Source organism: Accipiter gentilis, chromosome Z, assembly GCF_929443795.1.
Source record: "Accipiter gentilis chromosome Z, bAccGen1.1, whole genome shotgun sequence".
NCBI lineage: Eukaryota > Metazoa > Chordata > Aves > Accipitriformes > Accipitridae > Astur > Astur gentilis.
Genome location: NC_064919.1, coordinates 32,626,677 through 32,646,274, shown reverse-complemented (window position 1 = coordinate 32,646,274; position 19,598 = coordinate 32,626,677). Strand labels below are relative to the sequence as shown.

Below are 19,598 nucleotides of genomic sequence, written 5' to 3'. Positions count from 1 at the left end.
TGGTCCTATGAGAAGAGAGGATGTAACAATGCCTGTCTGGCCCATGTTCCTAAGATGATAATCTGTCCCATAGTTTTCAGCACATGTTAAAAATGCTCCAGTGATGTATCTGAATTTTGACTGTAGTATCCTGTGTTGCTTTTGGGGTAGAGAGAAGAGTAGAAGGTGGCAGGCAGGGAACAGATGCATAACAGCATGGAGGGTGGGTGATGCGGAAGAATAAAAGATGAATTTTCTCCAGCCAGGAACACTGAGATCTTCAAAAGCTCTCTGTGCACACAGCTTCATCCAAAGTGCTGTTGAAGGGACTTTATGGACAGGTTCAATGAATCTAGAGCCAGGGCTCTGTCTATCCCAGTCTCCCACTAATGCCTGTGCACTGGTGATGTTGGCTTTGTGCTTTGCCTACCCAAACCTCCATGCTGTGTGTTGATTTTGTGTCCCCCTCAGTCCTTGAAGTTACCATCTTATCTGATATTTCCAGAGCCCTTTTTTATCCCTCATGTAGGTTCTTTTCATACATGCAAAAAGTAAAGCCCAGACAGAGATTTATTCCTGACATTACTGAAATGCAAAACTATAGTAACAAAAAGAGTCAGTTCTCAAACAGGCTTTGGACAACTCTTGAGAATCATCCTATGTTGTGCACAGAGCAGAGAAAATCAACTTACCTATTAGTGGGACCGAGTCAGAAGTTGCAGGCATGATCTCAGCCACAAGCAGCATGAATACAGTCAGGGAAAGCAGGACAGTGATACCTGCAGGGAGTGAACATGGAGGGGAAGGATAAGGAACATGAACTCTGCAGCTACTCCTCTGATGTCTTTGCTATTAAATATAACCTTGTCCTAATCTATGACTAAGCCAAACCCATGACTTCATGTCTGTCAGTGCAGATGAGAACTTCCACAAAGGGAGAGTATTTTCAGATGCAACTTTACCTGCTGTCTTTTCATGTTTCTCAATTACACCCAAACCTTTGCTCCTCTTAAATTAATGGAGAAAACTTTCCTGCCAAGTGAAATGAAGCTTGCAGAACCAGTAAACTACATTGCTTTTCCAAAACGTAGCGTAAACAAAGCCCAGATGGTTATTAAGTGCTAGGAGAGATTTGCACAGACATGAGTCTAGTTTTTGGTTATTGCATATTATATAACACCCTGTAAAGAGCTGCAGCCTGTTTTTAAAGAATCTCTTTGTTCTATCTGGAAAGACTGTTGCTAAACCTAACTGCCCTGGTACTGAGAAATCATAAGGTTGATACAGGAACATTATCTCCTATTTTTGTGTTAACATTGTACTTCAGCTTAAATAACTCTTTTCCTTGTCTCCATCCTATCTTTCATAGACAGCAATTGTATCCCCCATAGCCTGTGTTTTACTTCTTGTAAGACAGGCTGCTCAGATTCCTGATTGTTCTTCTAATACTGAGGGCACTTCATATGATTTAAAGGTCCCTACCCTGTTTGGAATGGTGCACAGTTAACTCTTAGGGTCTCATCTGGGCCAGCCTTGTGTATTTCCAGCTCTCCCCTGTCTTCCCTTGGAAACACCCTTCCTGTCTCTATTGACACACAAAATAGTAAACCTCATTTAGACCTTCCTTGGCTGTTACTGCTTTGCGTTCAGGGGGGGCTCATGGCTTGGTGGTTTGGGAGCTGAACTTGGAAGGTGAAAATCCAATGCCCAGCTGCTTCTGCCTACAGCCCCTCACTCTCTATGTCTTAGTACGTCCTATCTGAAAAACAGAGTTAATCAGCTGTGAAATGCATTGAGACATACTAAAGAACAGAAAAACAGGGATGAGAGAGTACTCTCACTGCTGCCTGTGCCAGCAACAAGTTCTACCTCATCTCAGGGTAAAATCCAAAAGATTTGAGAAGTATTTAGCACAGGTTATGTGAATGCCATACAGAAAGCTGTTACCCTGGCTTCTGCAACCAAACAAGTGCTTCTATTGCTCCTCTAGGGAAATCTTTATTCATCAAGTGCCATGAGATACTTATTTTCCATTTTATAGGAAGTACTTACAAAAGAAATTAATTCTTTAGCACTTACCTAAAGAAATCTTCTCCCCTGAATCAGCTGGCAAAAGGAAAACAAGCAGTGCCAAACCAGATATGAGAACGCAGGGAACAAGTAAGTTCAAGCCATAGTAGAGGGTGCGTCGGCGCATGATGATGGTGTACGTCACATCTGGGTATGGTTCTTTACAGCATTCATAGTACATCTCATTCCTCTTTCCTGGGACACCTGCAGAGAGGAAGATCAGAGCAGTGGGGAGAGGTGCAGGACTCCTGGGTGACCTCTCAGAATGGGCCAAGAACTGATAATTTATGAGACAATGTGTGGCAGTGCTTTGAAGTGTACTGTGGCAATTGATAAGGGAGAAAAGACACCCCCAAATCATTTACCAGGCAAAAGTAATTTTCTGACACTTGTGGCCAATGATGCACACATGGATGAATAAAGGGGACAAGGACAATCTGCTTCAGTTCAATGTTGTTTGAAAGCTGAAATACATCACTACAGGGTTAAATGAGCCAAGGTAACTTTAGTGTCAGTGTCTTCAGCAATGTCTGAGGCAACAGTGCAAGATGTCTGCTGTTCGTAGTTCACCTTCTGTGTTTTCTAGGGTTTATTTTCATGCCATCTGAGTCATTAGAAACTGGCTTAGCCAAGGAAGCTCACCTGAGCCAGATCAAAACTGTTCTGAGCATCCGAACCTCAATAAGAAAAGATTTTCAAGCAGTGGCCAAAGATTAACTCAGTAAAACGTACATTCTGCTTTCCTGCATCCAGGGAATGGTGACAAAAAGCTGATGTCATGTTCTTTAGCCCATGCAGCAGATCTTCTGTGTGACAAGTATCACCAGTTCTTACTTTTCTATCATTCTCTCATACATATTTGATTATTTTTTTTTGTCAGGAAAAACAAAGAGGATGTGGCTTAATTTTAAAAAGGGGTGTCAAATTAAGCTTAAAGTCTGTCATATCTGAAGGTTAAGAGACATAGTAGTCCAATATAGCTGTACTGCAGGGTTGGCCATGGTGACCCAGCTGCAGTAGACTGTCTGAGATACTGCGTGGCAGGGACTGCAGCAGCACAGGACATGTCAGGGGAGCTGGAAGAACTCAGCACCTTGTATCTTGCATGCCACCACTGCTCACCTGTTTTTTTTCTGTGCACATGACAGATGTGACAATATGTACGTTTTGGCAGAAGCGTGGCAAAGTCTCCATAAAGGATATGGCCACAGCTTTGCCTGAGGTGTTACTTAAAGCTTTTGCTGTATGGCCTAGACAAGGGCCTGTTTTGTCCGCCCCTGGTCAGGGTTGACGATAGATAAACCACAGGCCAGTCTCTTAACCAGATATGAAAAGTTATTGGACAGAAATAACCACTGTAAAGGAGCACTGTCAGTAGTGCTCTGAAATAGATGGACTTTAGGAGGACTTCCCTATTGAGTCCTTCAGATTCTCATGAACCATTATGTTTCTTACTGTATTATTTCTCAGATGCCCTGAATGATAAAACTACTGCATGCAGTTGGTCAGTGACAGTTATTTCCTTTTCTGCATATCCAGACCAGAAGATGAAATGTCTCTTCTGCAAGCTCTCCTTAGAGTGGTCTAAGCTCTATCAATTTACATAGCATTGATTCTGACTTACAGCTATATAAATGAGTTCAAAATAACTCACAAGATCTCACTCTGAATAACTAGTTCTGGACATAGATTCCTCTTCCAAAGCACAGAAGAGAAAAGAGACATACTGAACTGCAGTTATTCACAGTTATTATGAACTGGTAGACAGTTTGATGGTTTTCTGGGTCAGAGAGCTTCATCTCTGTAAAAGCTCATTCCAGTTTTGCTGAAATAGTAGTTTTTACACCAATCAATTTTTTGGCTGATGTGTTAGAGTAGATGTGACATTAGTGTTCTGTGCACCTACATGAGACACATCCAAGTTTAGTATCGACAAACTGCTCGGATGCATCGGGACCAGTAGATTTCTTTTATGTACACAGTTGCAGGTAATTGCTTCAGAACACAGTGTTTTCAGACACAGTTCAATGAGTGCGCCTGAAAGGTTGTCTCTGAGCTGTGAGGGGGGGGGGTTTCTGCTTCTTACATAGAAACTTTTAATTTCTGTATTTCATGTCCCAGTGGGATTGATCATTTTCTATATTTTGGGGGTTTGCCTTCGAAAATTAGACTAGTGAAAATTTTTAGGACAGATGATTTACCCACTAAATCCCATTCTCCATTTGAGATGTAGTTGGAAATATCAGCCTCAAGCATCTGCAGGTCAATCAACCAGCCACTGTGAGTCCAGGAGCCAAACTTCAAATCACACTTCTGCACATCAAAGGGGAACCAGCGGACGTCAATGTAACATGTGCTCTTCAAAATGCCTATGGAGAGAAAACAGTCAGAATCAAACATTTGCAGGATGCCATTCACCTCTACCCTTATCTGTCCAATCAATTGTGAGCAACTTTCTTCTCCAAAACTCTGTGTGATGTAGTCATGGGGTACCCAAACAAGTGGTACAGGTGGAAGATGCTGCCATGAGTGGAATAACTTCCCTTCCTGGGGCACCAGTGAAGATCCTTCTCTCTTTCACTGCATCCTTGAGGTAGGTTGCCCAGGACACTCTGGCCACCCAGGAGCAGCCCAGCCTGTCTCCTAGTGCTGGCTGGCCCCACCAGATCACAGGCAGTGCTGGAGGGCCTGACAGGGTGTAGGGTACCTAGATGTCCATGCACTGTGGCTGGAAGTACTGTGACAAGTTCTTTGAAAGGAGCTCTTTGTCAGGCCCTGCATTAGACTCACAAACCCTTGCATGGTGCTGGCCATTATCTTCTGTATGTTAACCTGGGCCTTGAATTTTACTCTAGATGTGTCTAGTCCACTATCATTATTTCATGTGAGATTTTCAGCAGTTTAAGAGATTAATACTTATATATTTTTGCAAACTAATTATTTCCTCTTTTTTGTTATTCAGCTGAGAAAGGAAAAAAACCAATCTAATGGATGCTCCAAACTTTTTTTACTGGGGCCATAGCTGTGGCTGCGGGACTTCCCCAGCCGTCCAGCAGCATGGAGGGCTTGGAGAGTGGGGAAGATGACCTGCGCAGCCTGCATCACTGGCAGCTGGTGGTGAAGCGTAGAGGTCATCCCTGCAAACCCTTTTTCCTGTAGGCCTTCGGCTTTGCAGCCTTCACCTTACCTCACCAGCTCACTGCGTGCTGTCCAGTTCGGAAGCACTATGTGAAGGAGAGGCACCTTCTGCTTCACTGGAAAATTATCTTGAATGCTGCACTTAGACTACCTGTTTGCAGTAATTGTTTCTATGTGCTCCCTAAAACACTAGCTAATGTGAATCCCAGCTCTGAGTCACCTAACTGAGCAGAGTTTGGTGTTTTGCAGTAAGTTCTTGAGCTATGACTTTTGATGGTAATATCCCCAAAACAGAGATCCTTGGTTACTGTCTTTGCCTGCTGCTGTGAAGGCTGAGGGCATTGTGGCATAACCATGTGTGCAAGACCATGTCCCTGCACAAACACTGCTTCTCTGGTGTGGCTGGGTTCCCTTCATTTGTCCCTTTACATTCTGGGAGGTCTGACTCCCACCATCATGGCCATTTTTGTATGGGCTACATGGAGGTGTTTCTCCCAGTTTTTCCTGAATCTTGGCTCTGCTCCTTTCCTTAACAGCAGACAGCTGTCCCCCTCTTGTCCTTTCTCTCTCCTCCTCCACCTATCTTTTCTTTAATGGAGAGCAGCAGTGAGTACAGCCTGCTTTCAGAGTCAAGGGAAATAAAACTTTCATGAAGCTTTGGAAACACCATCTTTTCCACTCTTTCGTGCTTTCCAACATCTTGATTAATCTAGCTGCTTCTGTGAGCCCTTGTTGCCAGTCAGTAGCCTGATTATCAACTTTTTCCTTCTAAAATTTTGCAAAGTAGTTTGGTAGCAGTTAAATCCCTGTAACAAAGGATTTCTTGCGCTTTACAGAAGAGATTTCTGTTATTACTTTTTCTCTCTTTACTCTTTCCTTGGGTTCTTGAGTAACCAATTCACTATGGAGTTTATGGATCACCAAAGGATGAGCAGGACACCAGATCTGCCCATATAGGTACCCTCTGCATAACCTCCCTACCTGGAGGGATGGAGAAGGCTCTGCTCTGGTACATGCCAATTTTATTCCTCTCTCATGTTGCTCCCTGGAGAGCAACATTGCCCATGGGTCTTTCCAAGTGAAACCACAGGGATGCTTTAAGTGGTCTCAGGGATAGGGATCAACAGAGGACCAGCCATCGGGGAGACCCATTTGTTCCCTGGTGGGCTGTGTGGACATGCTTGGGGTAAGTCTGCCAGCAGCTACGACAAAAACTTTGGGCATTTCTTGTCCACCACCGTGAGCAACTGTGGAGATAGCATGGGTATTTACTGGTAGGTCCTGGCTGCTGGCCCTACAGGCACTGAAGCAGCAATACAGCTGAAAAGCAGGCTGAGACTTGAGTCTGACTGGCTGGGACTGGACTTAGTTTGTCCTTTCACCTGGAGCTGTAGCTTCAGCCTGGCAGGGAGGACTTCACTGCAGAGGGATTGCTGCTCTTGGATTCTCCGGTGGTCACACGACTCTACTCTCAAGAAAGAGCTAATTGGATTGCACATGAAATGTGATGTGAGGATGCGCACCACCTTGCTTTAGACGACATCTCAGCTGGGCCTCTGAGTGTTCTAAGCAAACTGCTCAGGAGACTGATTTACTGCTTTGTGAAGTGGAAGTACACCACTAATAATGGACTTAATTATTTCAGTGAGTCTGTCCCATAATTACACAGCTTGCAAAATTTCCACAGACTTTTTCTAAACACCTTGATTTCATTCATGAATGAGAACTGCTTGTACTTATTTGACTTAAAGCAAACAAATGCTCTCTGTGCCCTACCTGGAGGAATATATTGGCAGGATCCAGAGTAATTCACCAGCACATTTGTGTGAAATGTCGCATCAAATCTTTCATCCGCACTATAACACAGTATAAACAAAACAAAGAAAAAGCAAACTGATGTTTGAGGTAAGATGTAGTAACTGTCAACATAAAAATAATCTTTTGGCTGAATTTAATGCACAGAATGTCTGAGTTAAGGCCCGACACCTGGATGAAGAGTCCACCCTCGATCACTATCTTGGCTTCTCATAGACACTGTTGGCCTGCACCCAGGCATGCTGGTTGCATGCTGCAATCTCCTCAAAGAAGTGAGAGGCAGAGCTGTTGGATGTCTCAGAGCAAAGGCAGAGGTGAAAGGAGCAAAAGCATCACAGTAGCTGTACCCAAAGACCAGACAGTCAGGACAATGAGGCTTTTCTGGGGCTGCTCTCGGAATCAAGCAGGTCACGGTGTAAATCAAGATATCTGTTACCCAGATATCTGTTGTAAGAGTAATGGTGGCCTGAGGCAACAATTCTGCAGTCTCTTAGAATGCAGATGGGCCAACAGTTTGCTTCAAGCAATGGAGGAAGGCACTGGGGAGAAGTTCTTTTAGATTTAGGGCTTGTAGGAGGAGATTCATTGAGACTCTGTGAGCAGAAACTAGTTGAAAGGGATCAAGAAAAGAGAATTTCTTTAAGATTCCAGCAATTCTGAGAAAAATAAGGGAGTAATGAGCTGGGTGAGGACAAGAATTCTTCAAGGGAGCAGGCCTGGGGGCTTGCTCCAGAGGGTCTCTTGGGAAGAGATTAACTATGGAGGGTTCCCCTGGCTGATGCTGTAGAGCCTTGCCTGTCACAGCTATGTCCAGGTCTGTGTTGCATGACTACACCATCTTACACACCCTGTCTCACAACCAGATGTGGAAAATTCAGAACCTCCGCTTTTCCTATGACTTGTTCTTTACTCAGGTCTGAGTCCTCAGTCCTTAGTAACGTCCCCAGGACAAAACAAAGGCAAAAAAACTGAGAAGGCTAAGTACAGATTGAGTGGTAACTGTCAAAAGACATAAAAGGCAGCAAGAAGGTTTTTTATAAATGCAAGGAAACAAGGAAAAGACAAAGGACCAGAAAGATCCATTACTTGCTGTGGACGGAAAGGAAACAACAGAGTGCAGAGAACTGCAGTATCCTGCACCCTCTGTGCTTCACTCTTCACAAACTGTGGCTCACCACAGTTAATTGTCACACAGTGGCAGAAGATCAGGGCAGAATAAGGGAGGAACAGGTTAAAGAAGTGTAGATAAGACAGATTCCAGTTGGCAGGGTTGATGTAATTTACTCATGAGAACTGAAGGTACTGGCTGAAATACTCTCTGAAGCGTTAACAATTATCCCTGAGAGCTCATGGAGGACTGGGAAGGGCTTGGTGAATTAGGGAAGATCAAAGAGAATTCTGTTGTGTTTTTTGTAAAGGTGAAATTACAGACACATCAACCTAACTTCAAAGATAATGAGGTGGAAACAGCTGGCATAGATTTGTCAAGGGCCAACGGCATAAAATCAATCTAATTTTCTTACTGACTAACTGAGTAAGAGGAGGCAGGTGAGATATCTGAACTTCACAAAGCGTTTGCCACATCATGTTTTTATGAACAAGGTACAGTAATATAGCCCAGGCTATAAGCCTCCTTTTTGGAGACTAAAAAGGAATAAAGAGACTGTGAGGAGTAAAGCTGAGGTAAAGAAGAACACTTAAACAATCCTGGTCACTCCAAGACTCCTTCAGATATCTTCTAGTGAGGTCTTAGAACAGAAAATGGATCTTGGGGCACTGGGGAAACCAACAGAATGAAATTCAATCTAGATTATTAGAAAGTATTACCCTTAAAAATGTCAGTGAAAGACAGATCAGTGAAAATCTAGTAAGACAGCAAGGCTGAAGTTCATTGTCTGGAGTTTGTGATAGATCAAAAAATAAGTCTAAGGCTAAGATGTTAGTCAGAGCAAACCAAAAATCCCCTCCTCCTGGAAAGCATTAAGGAAACATCTGTCTAAATAGCTTCCCCTCCATTCAACAGTGCAGAAGTGCTGGCTAGAGAGCTGGATTCAGCTCTGGAGGAGGAAAAACAGATTAGAGAGTGTTTAGACGGGAAAAAGGAATGATGAAGAGATTTATAAAATATGAGTGATGAGGAAAGTGAGAAGAAAATCTGTTTGTTTAGTTCAGGCAGGAACACTTTGGCAGAGACATGATAATAATTTTCCAGGAGAGCCATGGTAATTATAAGGAGAATATAGATTGTTTTCTCTGCATTCACTGGGAAATGATAAGAAGGCATCTGCAGAACTACAGCAAGGGAGACTTAGATTGGCTATTAGAAAAATCTATTAGCTGGCACTTGTTTGCTTTTATTGTTACTGTTTCAAGAGTAAGAGCCAAATACCCAGATGGCAAAAGCCCCAGAATATTAGTGAAGTGTGGCTGATTTCCAGCACCTAATGCTCTGGTTCTAGGCTCCCACCGGCTGTTGCACATATTGCTTACCTGTTATACAGAAGAATGTCTGGTACCCAAATCTGGTTGGCTGGAAATCGCAAGTTCTGCACTCCTGGGTATTCATACTGATCCCAAGACAAGTAAACGTCAACCCAGTACTGTTGGCAAATACACACATCAGATTATATGAGCTGGTAAAAGTCTTCTAAGTTGTCTGCAATATTATGGGAACAGAATGGATTTTGCCAGTAACAATAGCAGAAGCATGATAATAGTTTAATGCTCAGCTTTAATTATTAAGAAAGGTTGGCATATATACTGAGGGATCCAGAGTGTGATGACTGAATGCTGTGAGCTGTATTTTAATTTAGTGTCTAATCTCTTCACCTTGTGGCCTGAAGCCAGGCATCCCAAACCTTTCCTGGTGGGCTGGCAGAAACACTAGCAGTAGACACCTCCATGAGGCATGCTGGTTCTAAGCTGAGGTGGTTTGAATTACTTGGGTATCATCAGTGGTATGTGGACGACGGTCTGAGAGTCCCTGTTTGGTGGAAACAATTTAATCTGTTACAAAGCTTGGGTAATTCTTTTAATAACCACCTTGCTATGAGAGGCAGGCAAGTGAACTTTATATCCCAAGGGGTTGTTTCTGATTCCCTCTCCTCCACCTCAACACAAATAATTAATTCAAGAAAGGTGCAGGCACAGCTTTTGTGCTGAACCTCGTGACTTAGAGCAAAGCACTGTGGGAGGGCTGCAAGGGAAACAGTTATCGGTGCTATAACTGAATAACACCTCTGCAAGGGACAGGACACCCACGGGCTCTGTCCTAACAATCCTGTAGACCTATAGGTTGGTCTGGGTTAGTTTTTGCAGTAGAAAACAACTAATTTCTGCTGCAAATCTAGCAGGTAGCTGAGGAAGAAACAGCCTGTTCAGCTGCACCCATTAACATGAGGTAGTGTTTGGCTGCTAAAGTCAAAGCAGAATTGGTTCAATCATTCAAGTCTCCCACAGCTTCTTCCCTGAGAGCTGCATCTTTACTGAGCACAAGTCATTAAAGAGATTGGTTTACATACTGTAAGAAAACACCGTATCTCTTGCTGTATGCAGTAAGCAAGCAGACCTGACAGGAAAGTCCCTCCCCCAAAGCCCTCGGTGAAGATCAGTCTTGCTTATCCTGCATGACCACTGCAAGTCACTCCTCAGCTGAAGCAGGTTGCAGAAGAAGGAGGAGGAAGGTTTATGGATGAGGTTTGTAAAGCACAAGGGAAGGCAACGTTCCCACTGACATTGCGTGGGCACTGCCAGCAGCAGCAATGCAGCATGGGGATGCTTGCAGTCCCTGGCTACCATACCACCCAGACCAAGTAGTCTCCACGTGGTACAGCATAGCTGCATCACTTCTGTGTTTGGGGGTAAGTGCGGGGGTTCTTTGTGCCCTGCCTTCCACAGGGGCACCCCTGGCTCATCGTTTCAGACAGAGGTGGGGATTTTCCCAGAAGCCATGAGTGCAGTGTGCCCAGATCTTACTGGATGTCTGGCTCTTTCATAACAAACCCCATCACTGGCCTTGGTGAGGGCCTTGAACCCATTGAAGAATCTCTCCTTCAGCTACAGTAAGACCCTAACTTTTGGCTGTTACTAGGTCCCTACATCCACTGGCCTAACAACACAGTTGTTTTCAACCTTCAAAGGTCAACAGGTCTGCTCAAAGAATTAATGTAGTCTCCTGTGTTTCATTTTCAATGTTAAAAGGAGCACTAGAGAAATTTCAAAGGGCTCAAAATGCCTGCTTGTTTCACATTATAGACAAGTTAAAAGACAGGAGTCTTGCTTTTCAGCTAAGAAATCACATTCAGTAGTTTCCTATTAGAAAGGAGTCTTTTTTCTTTATTGACACAGGTTACTCACCATCTGCAGCCAAGCATTTGTGATCAACACTTGATTCTTCTCGTCCTTTGAACAAAAGCAGGAAGGAAAGGGAAGAGAAGAGAAAAAGGGATGAGACTCAAAGTATAGTTTGATTACAGATGGAAGAGTTTCTGTTTCTTTTAGAAAACACAGACTCTTGGGGTAAATAAACACAAACTATGGAGTAGATTGTGAGCTCAGTGCAAAACCACTGAACTGCATTATATGGCCCAGACTCTTATCTACCTTTTAAACCTACAGACCTCCTGCATTTATCATAACTGATCAACAACAAAAGTGAACATAATAGATAATCACTTTTATTTTGCCGGGCACAGACATCTTACCAAAAGCACAGGTTTTTTCTTCTAGCTAGTTAGTCAAAACAAGATAATTTCCAGTACCAAACAGCATGCAGTAGTTGGAGAGATTTTATGTCATATTTGCTGCCACTGCAGAACAATCGTGAAATGGTGCTGGCAGTGCTGTGCCTTTGGAGTGTTGGTGTTATGTAGCTTACCTCTGGCTGAAAGGGAAGGAATGTCCATGGGAAAATGCTAGCACATGGTAAAAGGACACAAATGCTGCCTGAGAGGGAGCTCATGTGGTGCCTACACAGAGCAGGAGTCTGTAGGTTCAGACACAGGGAAGAAGCTCTCACTCACAACAGAAACAAAGAAGCCCTCACCTAGCTGGTCTCCAAGTGCTTTGAGGAGCCACAGGGTGCCCAGTGTGCTGCAGTTAGCCTGCAGGAGCAGGACCCTGTGGTGTTACTGCCACAGAGAGCATGGAGAAGCAGGGCTGCAGATTTACTGTGCTGCAGATACTCAGATCCACACCCCTGCCTGCCACAGCTTCAAATACCACCACAGGCATGCCTTCCACTTCCCAGGAGCTGTGGCTGAGGTACTCAGTGGGGCTGGCTAACAGTATGCCCAGCTGTCTCCACACTGTGGGGAGGTGTTTCTTCCTCCTCAGAGCATCACCTGTGTTCAACTCTTACCTCTCCAGAGAGCACCTAGCTTTGACTGAGGTGCATCCTGAAGCTCTCTTTTGATACTGTAGCTGGGGGCAGGCCTGAATAATGCAGCCACATTCTTGGCCAAGAGGCATAACAGGAAGAAACACTTTCCTTCTCTGATTCAGCTCAGCTCTCTTGGAAGGCACAGCTTTGGCCTGGTCCAGGTGACTCACTTGTCCACAGCAAAAAGTGGAATACCTTCAACCTGTTTTCTCCTGGATTGCCACACTATGGTGCATTGACTTGACTCCTGTTCCTACAGATTAGTTGAGATAAACTATAATTTGGGCCTCTGAAACACCTCTCTTCTTTAATTAGAGGCAAAATTTTTGTTTGATTGTTTTCTTTACATTCTTCCACAGACAAGGGGAAACATAGCACTCATGCAGAGACCAAAGATTAGCTACATTACAAAGAAGATAAAGACATCTCTGAAGGACAGAAGTCTGATGTTTTAGCATCAAAGCCACCATGAAACTCTGCAGCAAACCCTGCGAGCTGCAGCCCATCATTGCTGGACTGCAGTGATCAAACCACAACGCAGAAGTATGGGAACATGGAGGCACCAACAGGATGCAAACACTCCTGGCAATTATGCTGTAAGAACAGCCAGACAGGGAGCTTCACCAAGAGACAAGATGATGTGTTGGCTTAGCAAATTTCTAAGGAGAATCTACACTGCCTACCCATGGGTCCAGGCTCAGCCTGTCTCCTGATCAAGTTACTTCCCAGGCTCCTGATGATAACTAGCTCCTCTGGAAGGCTGAGCTACCTAGCCATGTGTCTCTGTGTGTGTTCATGCCCTAAGAAGCACATATGGTTGTCTGCAGTGTTTGGAGCAGGAGATGTTGCACTTGCAGACTGCTGGGCAGGCATTTAAACCTTACAATGTACCCTGGGCATGCAGGCCCTCCCTGGATATGTCCCCAGTGTAAAAGACAAGTTAGCATGTGTGTAGGGATTGGCGCTCAGAAGATCTCGCGATGTACGGAAAGAGAACGGTTAAAGGAGGCGGGATGACCGACAGACAGTATATAAGGGCTTGACGCAGTTGAATAAACGCCATTTGCAGCATCCTCATATTGGTGTCAGTGCTCGGTGGCCCAGGGTATGATGAACCCTGTGCCGAGTCCCACGGGGTAATCAGACGAATGTCTACACATGTGCTGGCCATTTTCCTCCATGCCAAATGTCTATCTGACTACCACCTCTCCTGCTCCACTTGAGTCCATGCCACATCTACTGTTCATTGACACTCAACATCCAAAAAGCCTGGTCTCCAATATCACAAGTTAAACCGCAGTCCTGAAGTAGCCTGGGCTTTTTGATTCACTCTGATCCTAAATTACACTATTTTTTTGTAGTACTTATTGGCTAACAAGATAGCAAAGCCAAAACTGCCTTATTCAAATACCAGTCTGCTCACCTCCAGTTAAGTTCATGCTCTCTTTCCTCCCCTCCTCCCCTCCAGAACTACCCTCACAGTATATATGCAAAGAAACTACCACAGAAACATCAGAAAAGATGTGAGCGGCTCAAAAGCAAACTGCATCGTCTCACACTGAGCTGCATCACTAGGTGTGTGCTTTCTTCTGTGAGGCCTCTGGGTTTACTTCTTGTTTGTCCCATGCAGGAACTGCAGACTCTCTGGCTAATTCATGAAGCAGAATTGCATGGAGAAGCCTCCTAATTACTAACTTCCCAGCACACACGATACTGGACCACTGGTACTGCTGAACCCTCAGCATGAACTTTGTCTGTGTCATGATGTCCTCTCTTCTCTCACTTGGGTTGTTGGAGCTGCAGAAACACCCCAACCTAGAAAAGGAGACATCAGTGATTGGGAGGATTCCTGGTTGTTTTGGCACTGTAGGCAGAGTTATCCTCTACAGCCAGGCTCCCAGTCCTAGGAAAACCAAACTTAAGGCATGAAACAGGCCTTTGTCATAGCCTTCCATGCAAAAATGTCTATTCCACTACCTCCCCTTCTGCTCCTCTTGAGTCCCCTTGAGACCTGCCTAAACTGCTTCTGCTGCTGGGAGATGCCACACAAAAATCAGCTGGGATTTTATATCATGTTATACTGTTCATACATTTCCCTTTCACCTCTCTGCTGATCCCCAAAGTGTGGCAGCAAATATGTGCCTCTCTTTGTGCAATCTACAAGCCGCCTTGAGAGATCCTGTCCATCTGCAACTCCCTTTGTCCCTTTGGTTGCAATTGCTAAAGCAGTTGTAAGAAAGTCCACAGAAAAATAAGAAAAGAAAAATCACATGCAGGAATAAGCTTGTTGAGACACGTTTTTTAGATGCTGAAGGATTCAAAGGGATAAACACCAACTTGGAAAGGTATAAAATCCTAAAATGAGAAAAAACAGAGCTGGTATTTGATAGGGTCATCAGAGTTATCTGTGTCAACTGACCTGGGAAATGAAAGCAACTCAGCAACACATAGGCTGTGGCCCAGGAATCCTCAGTGGCCAGCTCTCCCCATCTGTCTGATGCCTTCCTGGCCACCAATGACTCCTCAGATGTCTTCTAGGGATGGTGAGCATGATGTTCATCTGAATTGCTCATTAAATCTTAGCAATATTTTATGTTGCTAGCCAATCAATATTTGCTTTATACTTGTACTGCACATGTCCTCCTTGCAAAGTCTTTCCCCATCTACATTGCACCCTATAGGGAAGGGGGGGAGGGGGCCTTCCTCTTTTTGTTGGCTGAGAGCCACATGGAGATGCACTAAAGTGCAATGTAGATCTGGGTACCCTATGGGTTTCCTACATGTGGAGATGCCTCTTGTCAGGAGCCTTTTATGTGTGACTCTGGATTTATGAGGAAAAATCCCTTTTACCTGGCATAGTAAGTTTATACTTGACAGAATGCAAAGGAAGACATCTAGGGCTGACTCCTGTATTTCACAAAACAGTCTGTTGCCCTTACCTGTTCCTCTGTCACACCTCTGTGAGCTCCTTGTTCAAAGTGAGATGCTAATGACCTTGATAATCAGCTTTAACTCCAAACAATTCATCAGCCATATATTTCAGGTAGTGTTAAATTTATTACCTTGGGTATGCTTAGCTCGTTTTCACAGGGCTACTGTCCTTACCATGTTTGTCCTGCTTCTCAGATTTGTTTTGCAGTCAAGGAAAGCTTGTCTATTAGAGTTCTCACAGGTTTATCTACAGTGTAACCATGCCCTGCATGCTTCCACGTCTTGCCTTTTGCTAACAGCAGTCAGCAGGAGCACAATGTCTAACCAGGGCTTTGGGCTGCTTATGTCTCTCTCAGCTTGGGGGAAAAAAATGTCACTTCAGGATGTTTTGATGGCCATTCAGAGTCTATTCTCATCCTTGCCTTCAGGCTGTTGAGCTTTCAAAGGGTGTTTGGCTTTATGGACAGCAAAACACAGAAAACGTTATTTCCATATTCAGCGCTGATCAACAGATCCAGCCTGATGGGTTGGTCCTTCTTATCGCAGGGTGGAACAGAAAGTTTTCCAGACAAGGATTTGAGTTGCTGGAAGTGCCTGGTTTGCAGGAGCAGCAAAACTCACTTTACACTGGGCAGGCATTTGTCCAGGTGTATCTCTTTTGCTAAGCCCCTTCTAGAGGAGGACCCAGGGGAGCCTGGCCAGGGGAAGAGTGACTGCTGGGGCTGCCCAAAAGATGAGAGCTGTGGGAATCTAGAGTCTGAATTCATCCCCTGTTAGAGCAAGAGTCTTTTAAGGGCAGAGGTGTTTATGGAGCCTTCCATCTTTGCAGGTGTGGTCGTTCACTGAGCTATGTATCCTGTGAGGAAATAGTTTGGCCTTTGGAGTAGGCTGGCTGCTTTGCCTTTCCAGAGCTGCAGAGGAATCACAGCTCCTGCTCTCTTCACCATGACCTGTAGACTGTGTGCATCTCTAAGATACCTGGGCACAGGAAGGACCGTAGTTGTCTGTTACAAAGATACTTACAGACAACCATGAGAGTGTGTGTGCCTTACTCTGTCCCAGGAGGTCACTGGCTGGTACTGCTTTGCCTAAGTAAAAGCTAATTCTAGAGCTTGGGCAGTGCTGGAGGCAGTTCCCTCACTGTGTGTCATTGGTTTGTGCAGAGAGATTTAAGGTTAGTTGTGAGGATGCCTTTCCTCCCAGGAGAAAACACAAACAATTGATGACACTGCTTTTCCTATGCAAGGTTTCTATCTCACTTGGCATTGTCAGCCTTGGGGATGACCTTCCCTCCAGGTTTGGCAGGGTCTCAGCTCCTGGCTTTCCCTGCAACAAAGCAACCAAAGCAGCCATTCTAAGATCCCAGGTGAGGCTGGAGATGACTAGCCCCCAGAGACGCTTTTCCAGCAGTCTTCTGGCAGTTCCCCTGGGCTGCAGATGTTCAGCTCAGACAAATCAGTTTGCTTCAGGTATTCAAAAATGCTGGAAAAGCTAATTCTGTGGTCACCAGCTAGTGCAGCAGTTGTCCTCTAAATCCTTCCTGACTTTATCTGGGTCAATTTCTACCCCTTCTATCCCTGCCTGACCCCAGTTAATCCTCTGCCCTAGATATCTGCTTATTCCTACAGCCACCTTTGACCCATGGAGAGTGACAGAGTTAGTTTGGTTTGTTCCAGTGCACATGTAGTGACATCTGAATGATTTAGTTTGGTTTTCTTTTCCTTGCTCTCAATCCAAAGCTTGCAATGTACGTAGGTCTGCCTGCCTTTTGCACCACTGCCTGTCAGCAGATTCTCCTTTTCCAGGCCAACACCTAGATAAAATATAACTGCCCTCAGCCACATAATTACCTGGGTCATAGCACATGGACAAAAAAAACAAAGCCCTTCCTGGTTCCATAATCACATCAATATGGTAACACGTCATCTCTGTAGCAAAGCCCTTGTTAACAGGTGACTGACATGTATCATCAATCCTTGCCCTCCCACAGAGCCACAAAACTGGGAGTTGAATTAGCTATTGATTTATTGCAAGACACTGATCAGAAAAGTCCCAAATTGAACAGGTAACTCTCAGAGGTCACCAAAGGCCATAAGTAGCTACTTTCATTAATTTCTTTCTTTTTTTCTTTTTTTAAACACTGGTTTTGTGCCTGAGTATAAGGAGGGATATGTTCAAGAGACATGGAGATATTGGCATGGAGACTTGGAAAGTTTTGTTAGCAAAGGCATTGGTTTCCACATGGGATTTTGATCGAGTTTCAAAAGGAAATGATGAGGCTTTCAAATGCTTGTACGCTTAGTCTACGACTGCAGCAGGCAGTCCTTTCCATTGCTGAAACAGCCATCTGCCCACACCTTCAGCTGATTAACTAAAACTTAGCTTAGATGCATAGTATGGTTGAAGTCCCACAAAACCAGACAGTTTGAGGAAAACCCAAGGTTGCCTTGGCAACATTGAGTAAGCATCTCTGGACAGACTTTGTATTTCAGGGTCTCATTAAAAAGTTGGAATAAATGTTGCCATGGTAACATCAACTTTGAAGAGATATCTGAAGTTCAAGACTTCATCTCAATACCTTTAACAAAGCACCCTCAGGAGGAAGATGGGAATCAGAGGGGATGGCCCAGAGTAAAGGTGAAATGCTGGGAGAGATACAAAAATAGGCTTGATTAACGAAGGATGAACAAATATCCACCAATGCCTGCTGAGCATTTCTTTGCCTATCAGGATGGAGATGCATCCAGGCCAGTGTTGTGAAGCCAATCATAGATCACAGAATCATAGAATCACAGAATTGTTTAGGTTGGAAGAGACCCTTAAAATGATCAAGCCCAGCTGTCAACCCAACACCTATATGCCCATGAAACCATGTCCTGAAGTGCCTTGTGTACATGTTTTTTTAATACCTCCAGGGATGGTGACACCACCACTTCCGTGGGCAGCCTGTTCCAATGCCTGACAACCCTTTCAGTAAAGAAATTTTTCCTAATATCCAATCTAAACGTCCCCTGGTGCAACTTGAGGTTATTTACTCTCGTCCTAGGAGGATATAGTTATCCAAGGAGTTAAGAGCTCATAGCTGAACACCCACACCCTCATGCCTTATTTTGTTGCTTGGGCTTTTTCTGCTATGAATGATTGAAGGTGATGTCTTGTAGGTGTTTTTCACCTAAGGTTGAGCCACATTCCCATCTGTTGCCACTGGCTTCTCCTTGAGGTCATGCCTTTCTTGGTCGCTCTTCTGTCTTGGAGAGGTACATGTCCCTTCACTGTAGGCAATGCAATCTGCCTTTGGCCTTTGCACTGGGTAGCAGCATGAAGCTGCCTGGTCCCACTGCCTCTAACCACCCACAGCATTCTCCTCCCCAGAAGAGCATTCTGGAGACAGTATCACTGCACCCCTAATCTGCTGCTTACAGCAGCCCTATGCACACTTGCTTTTGTAGCAGGAGCTTTACATGTTGGAGGGTCCAGCCACTGTCAGATCACACTCCTCCACTTGCAAATCCCTGGAGCCAGAAGCAATCACTTGTGGTGGGAGTGGAGAGTTTAAGAGAACCCTGTACTGGGAGGGGTACAGAGTTCAAACAGGCGCTGTGTCCTGGTTTCAGCTGGGATAGAGTTAACTGTCTTCCTAGTACCTGGTACAGTGCTATGTTTTGAGTTCAGTATGCGAAAAATGTTGATAACAGTGATGTTTTCAGTTGTTGCTTAGTAGTGTTTAGACTATAGTCAAGGATTTTTCAGCTTTTCATGCCCAGCCAGCGAGAAAGCTGGAGGGGCACAAGAAGTTGGCACAGGACACAACCAGGGCACCTGACCCAAACTGGCCAACGGTGTATTCCATACCATGGGACGTCCCATCTAGTTTAGGAACTGGGAAGTGGGGGGCGGGGAATGGCCGCTCGGGGACTAGCTGGGTGTTGGTCGGCGAGTGGTGAGCAATTGCCCTGCACATCATTTGTACATTCCAATCCTTTTGTTACTACTGTTGTCATTTTATTAGTGTTATCATTATCATTATTAGTTTCTTCTTTTCTGTTCTATTAAACAGTTCTTATCTCAACCCAGGAGTTTTACCTTTTTTCCCCGATTTTCTCCCCCATCCCACTGGATGGGGGGAAGTGAGTGAGCGGCTGCGTGGTGCTTAGTTGTTGGCTGGGATTAAACCACGACACGCTGTGTGAGGACAGCCTGCAAACACTGGGATGCCAGCCATGTTCCTCAGGAAACAAAATGCCTGGCCAACAAAGTCTGTGAAAGGTGTTCCTTGTGAAGGCCT

General features: G+C 44.7%; 1 protein-coding gene across 5 annotated transcripts in view; it reads right to left on the bottom strand.

The window, feature by feature from the left end:
• Positions 1 to 19,598, bottom strand: part of LOC126036486 (neuronal acetylcholine receptor subunit alpha-7-like) — a 75,158-nt gene that overhangs the window by 20,123 nt on the left and 35,437 nt on the right. Inside the window, exons 4-9 of one of the 5 annotated variants that reach the window (XM_049796357.1) lie at positions 11,359 to 11,403; positions 9,493 to 9,602; positions 6,964 to 7,043; positions 4,251 to 4,418; positions 2,059 to 2,253; positions 672 to 758 (exon numbers count right to left, since the gene is read on the bottom strand). In XM_049796357.1, coding sequence (XP_049652314.1) covers positions 672 to 758; positions 2,059 to 2,253; positions 4,251 to 4,418; positions 6,964 to 7,043; positions 9,493 to 9,602; positions 11,359 to 11,403 — 685 coding nt within the window. The remainder of the gene's footprint in view (positions 1 to 671; positions 759 to 2,058; positions 2,254 to 4,250; positions 4,419 to 6,963; positions 7,044 to 9,492; positions 9,603 to 11,358; positions 11,404 to 19,598) is intronic. The other 4 variants (XM_049796358.1, XM_049796359.1, XM_049796360.1 and 1 more) reach the window with 4 other exon arrangements.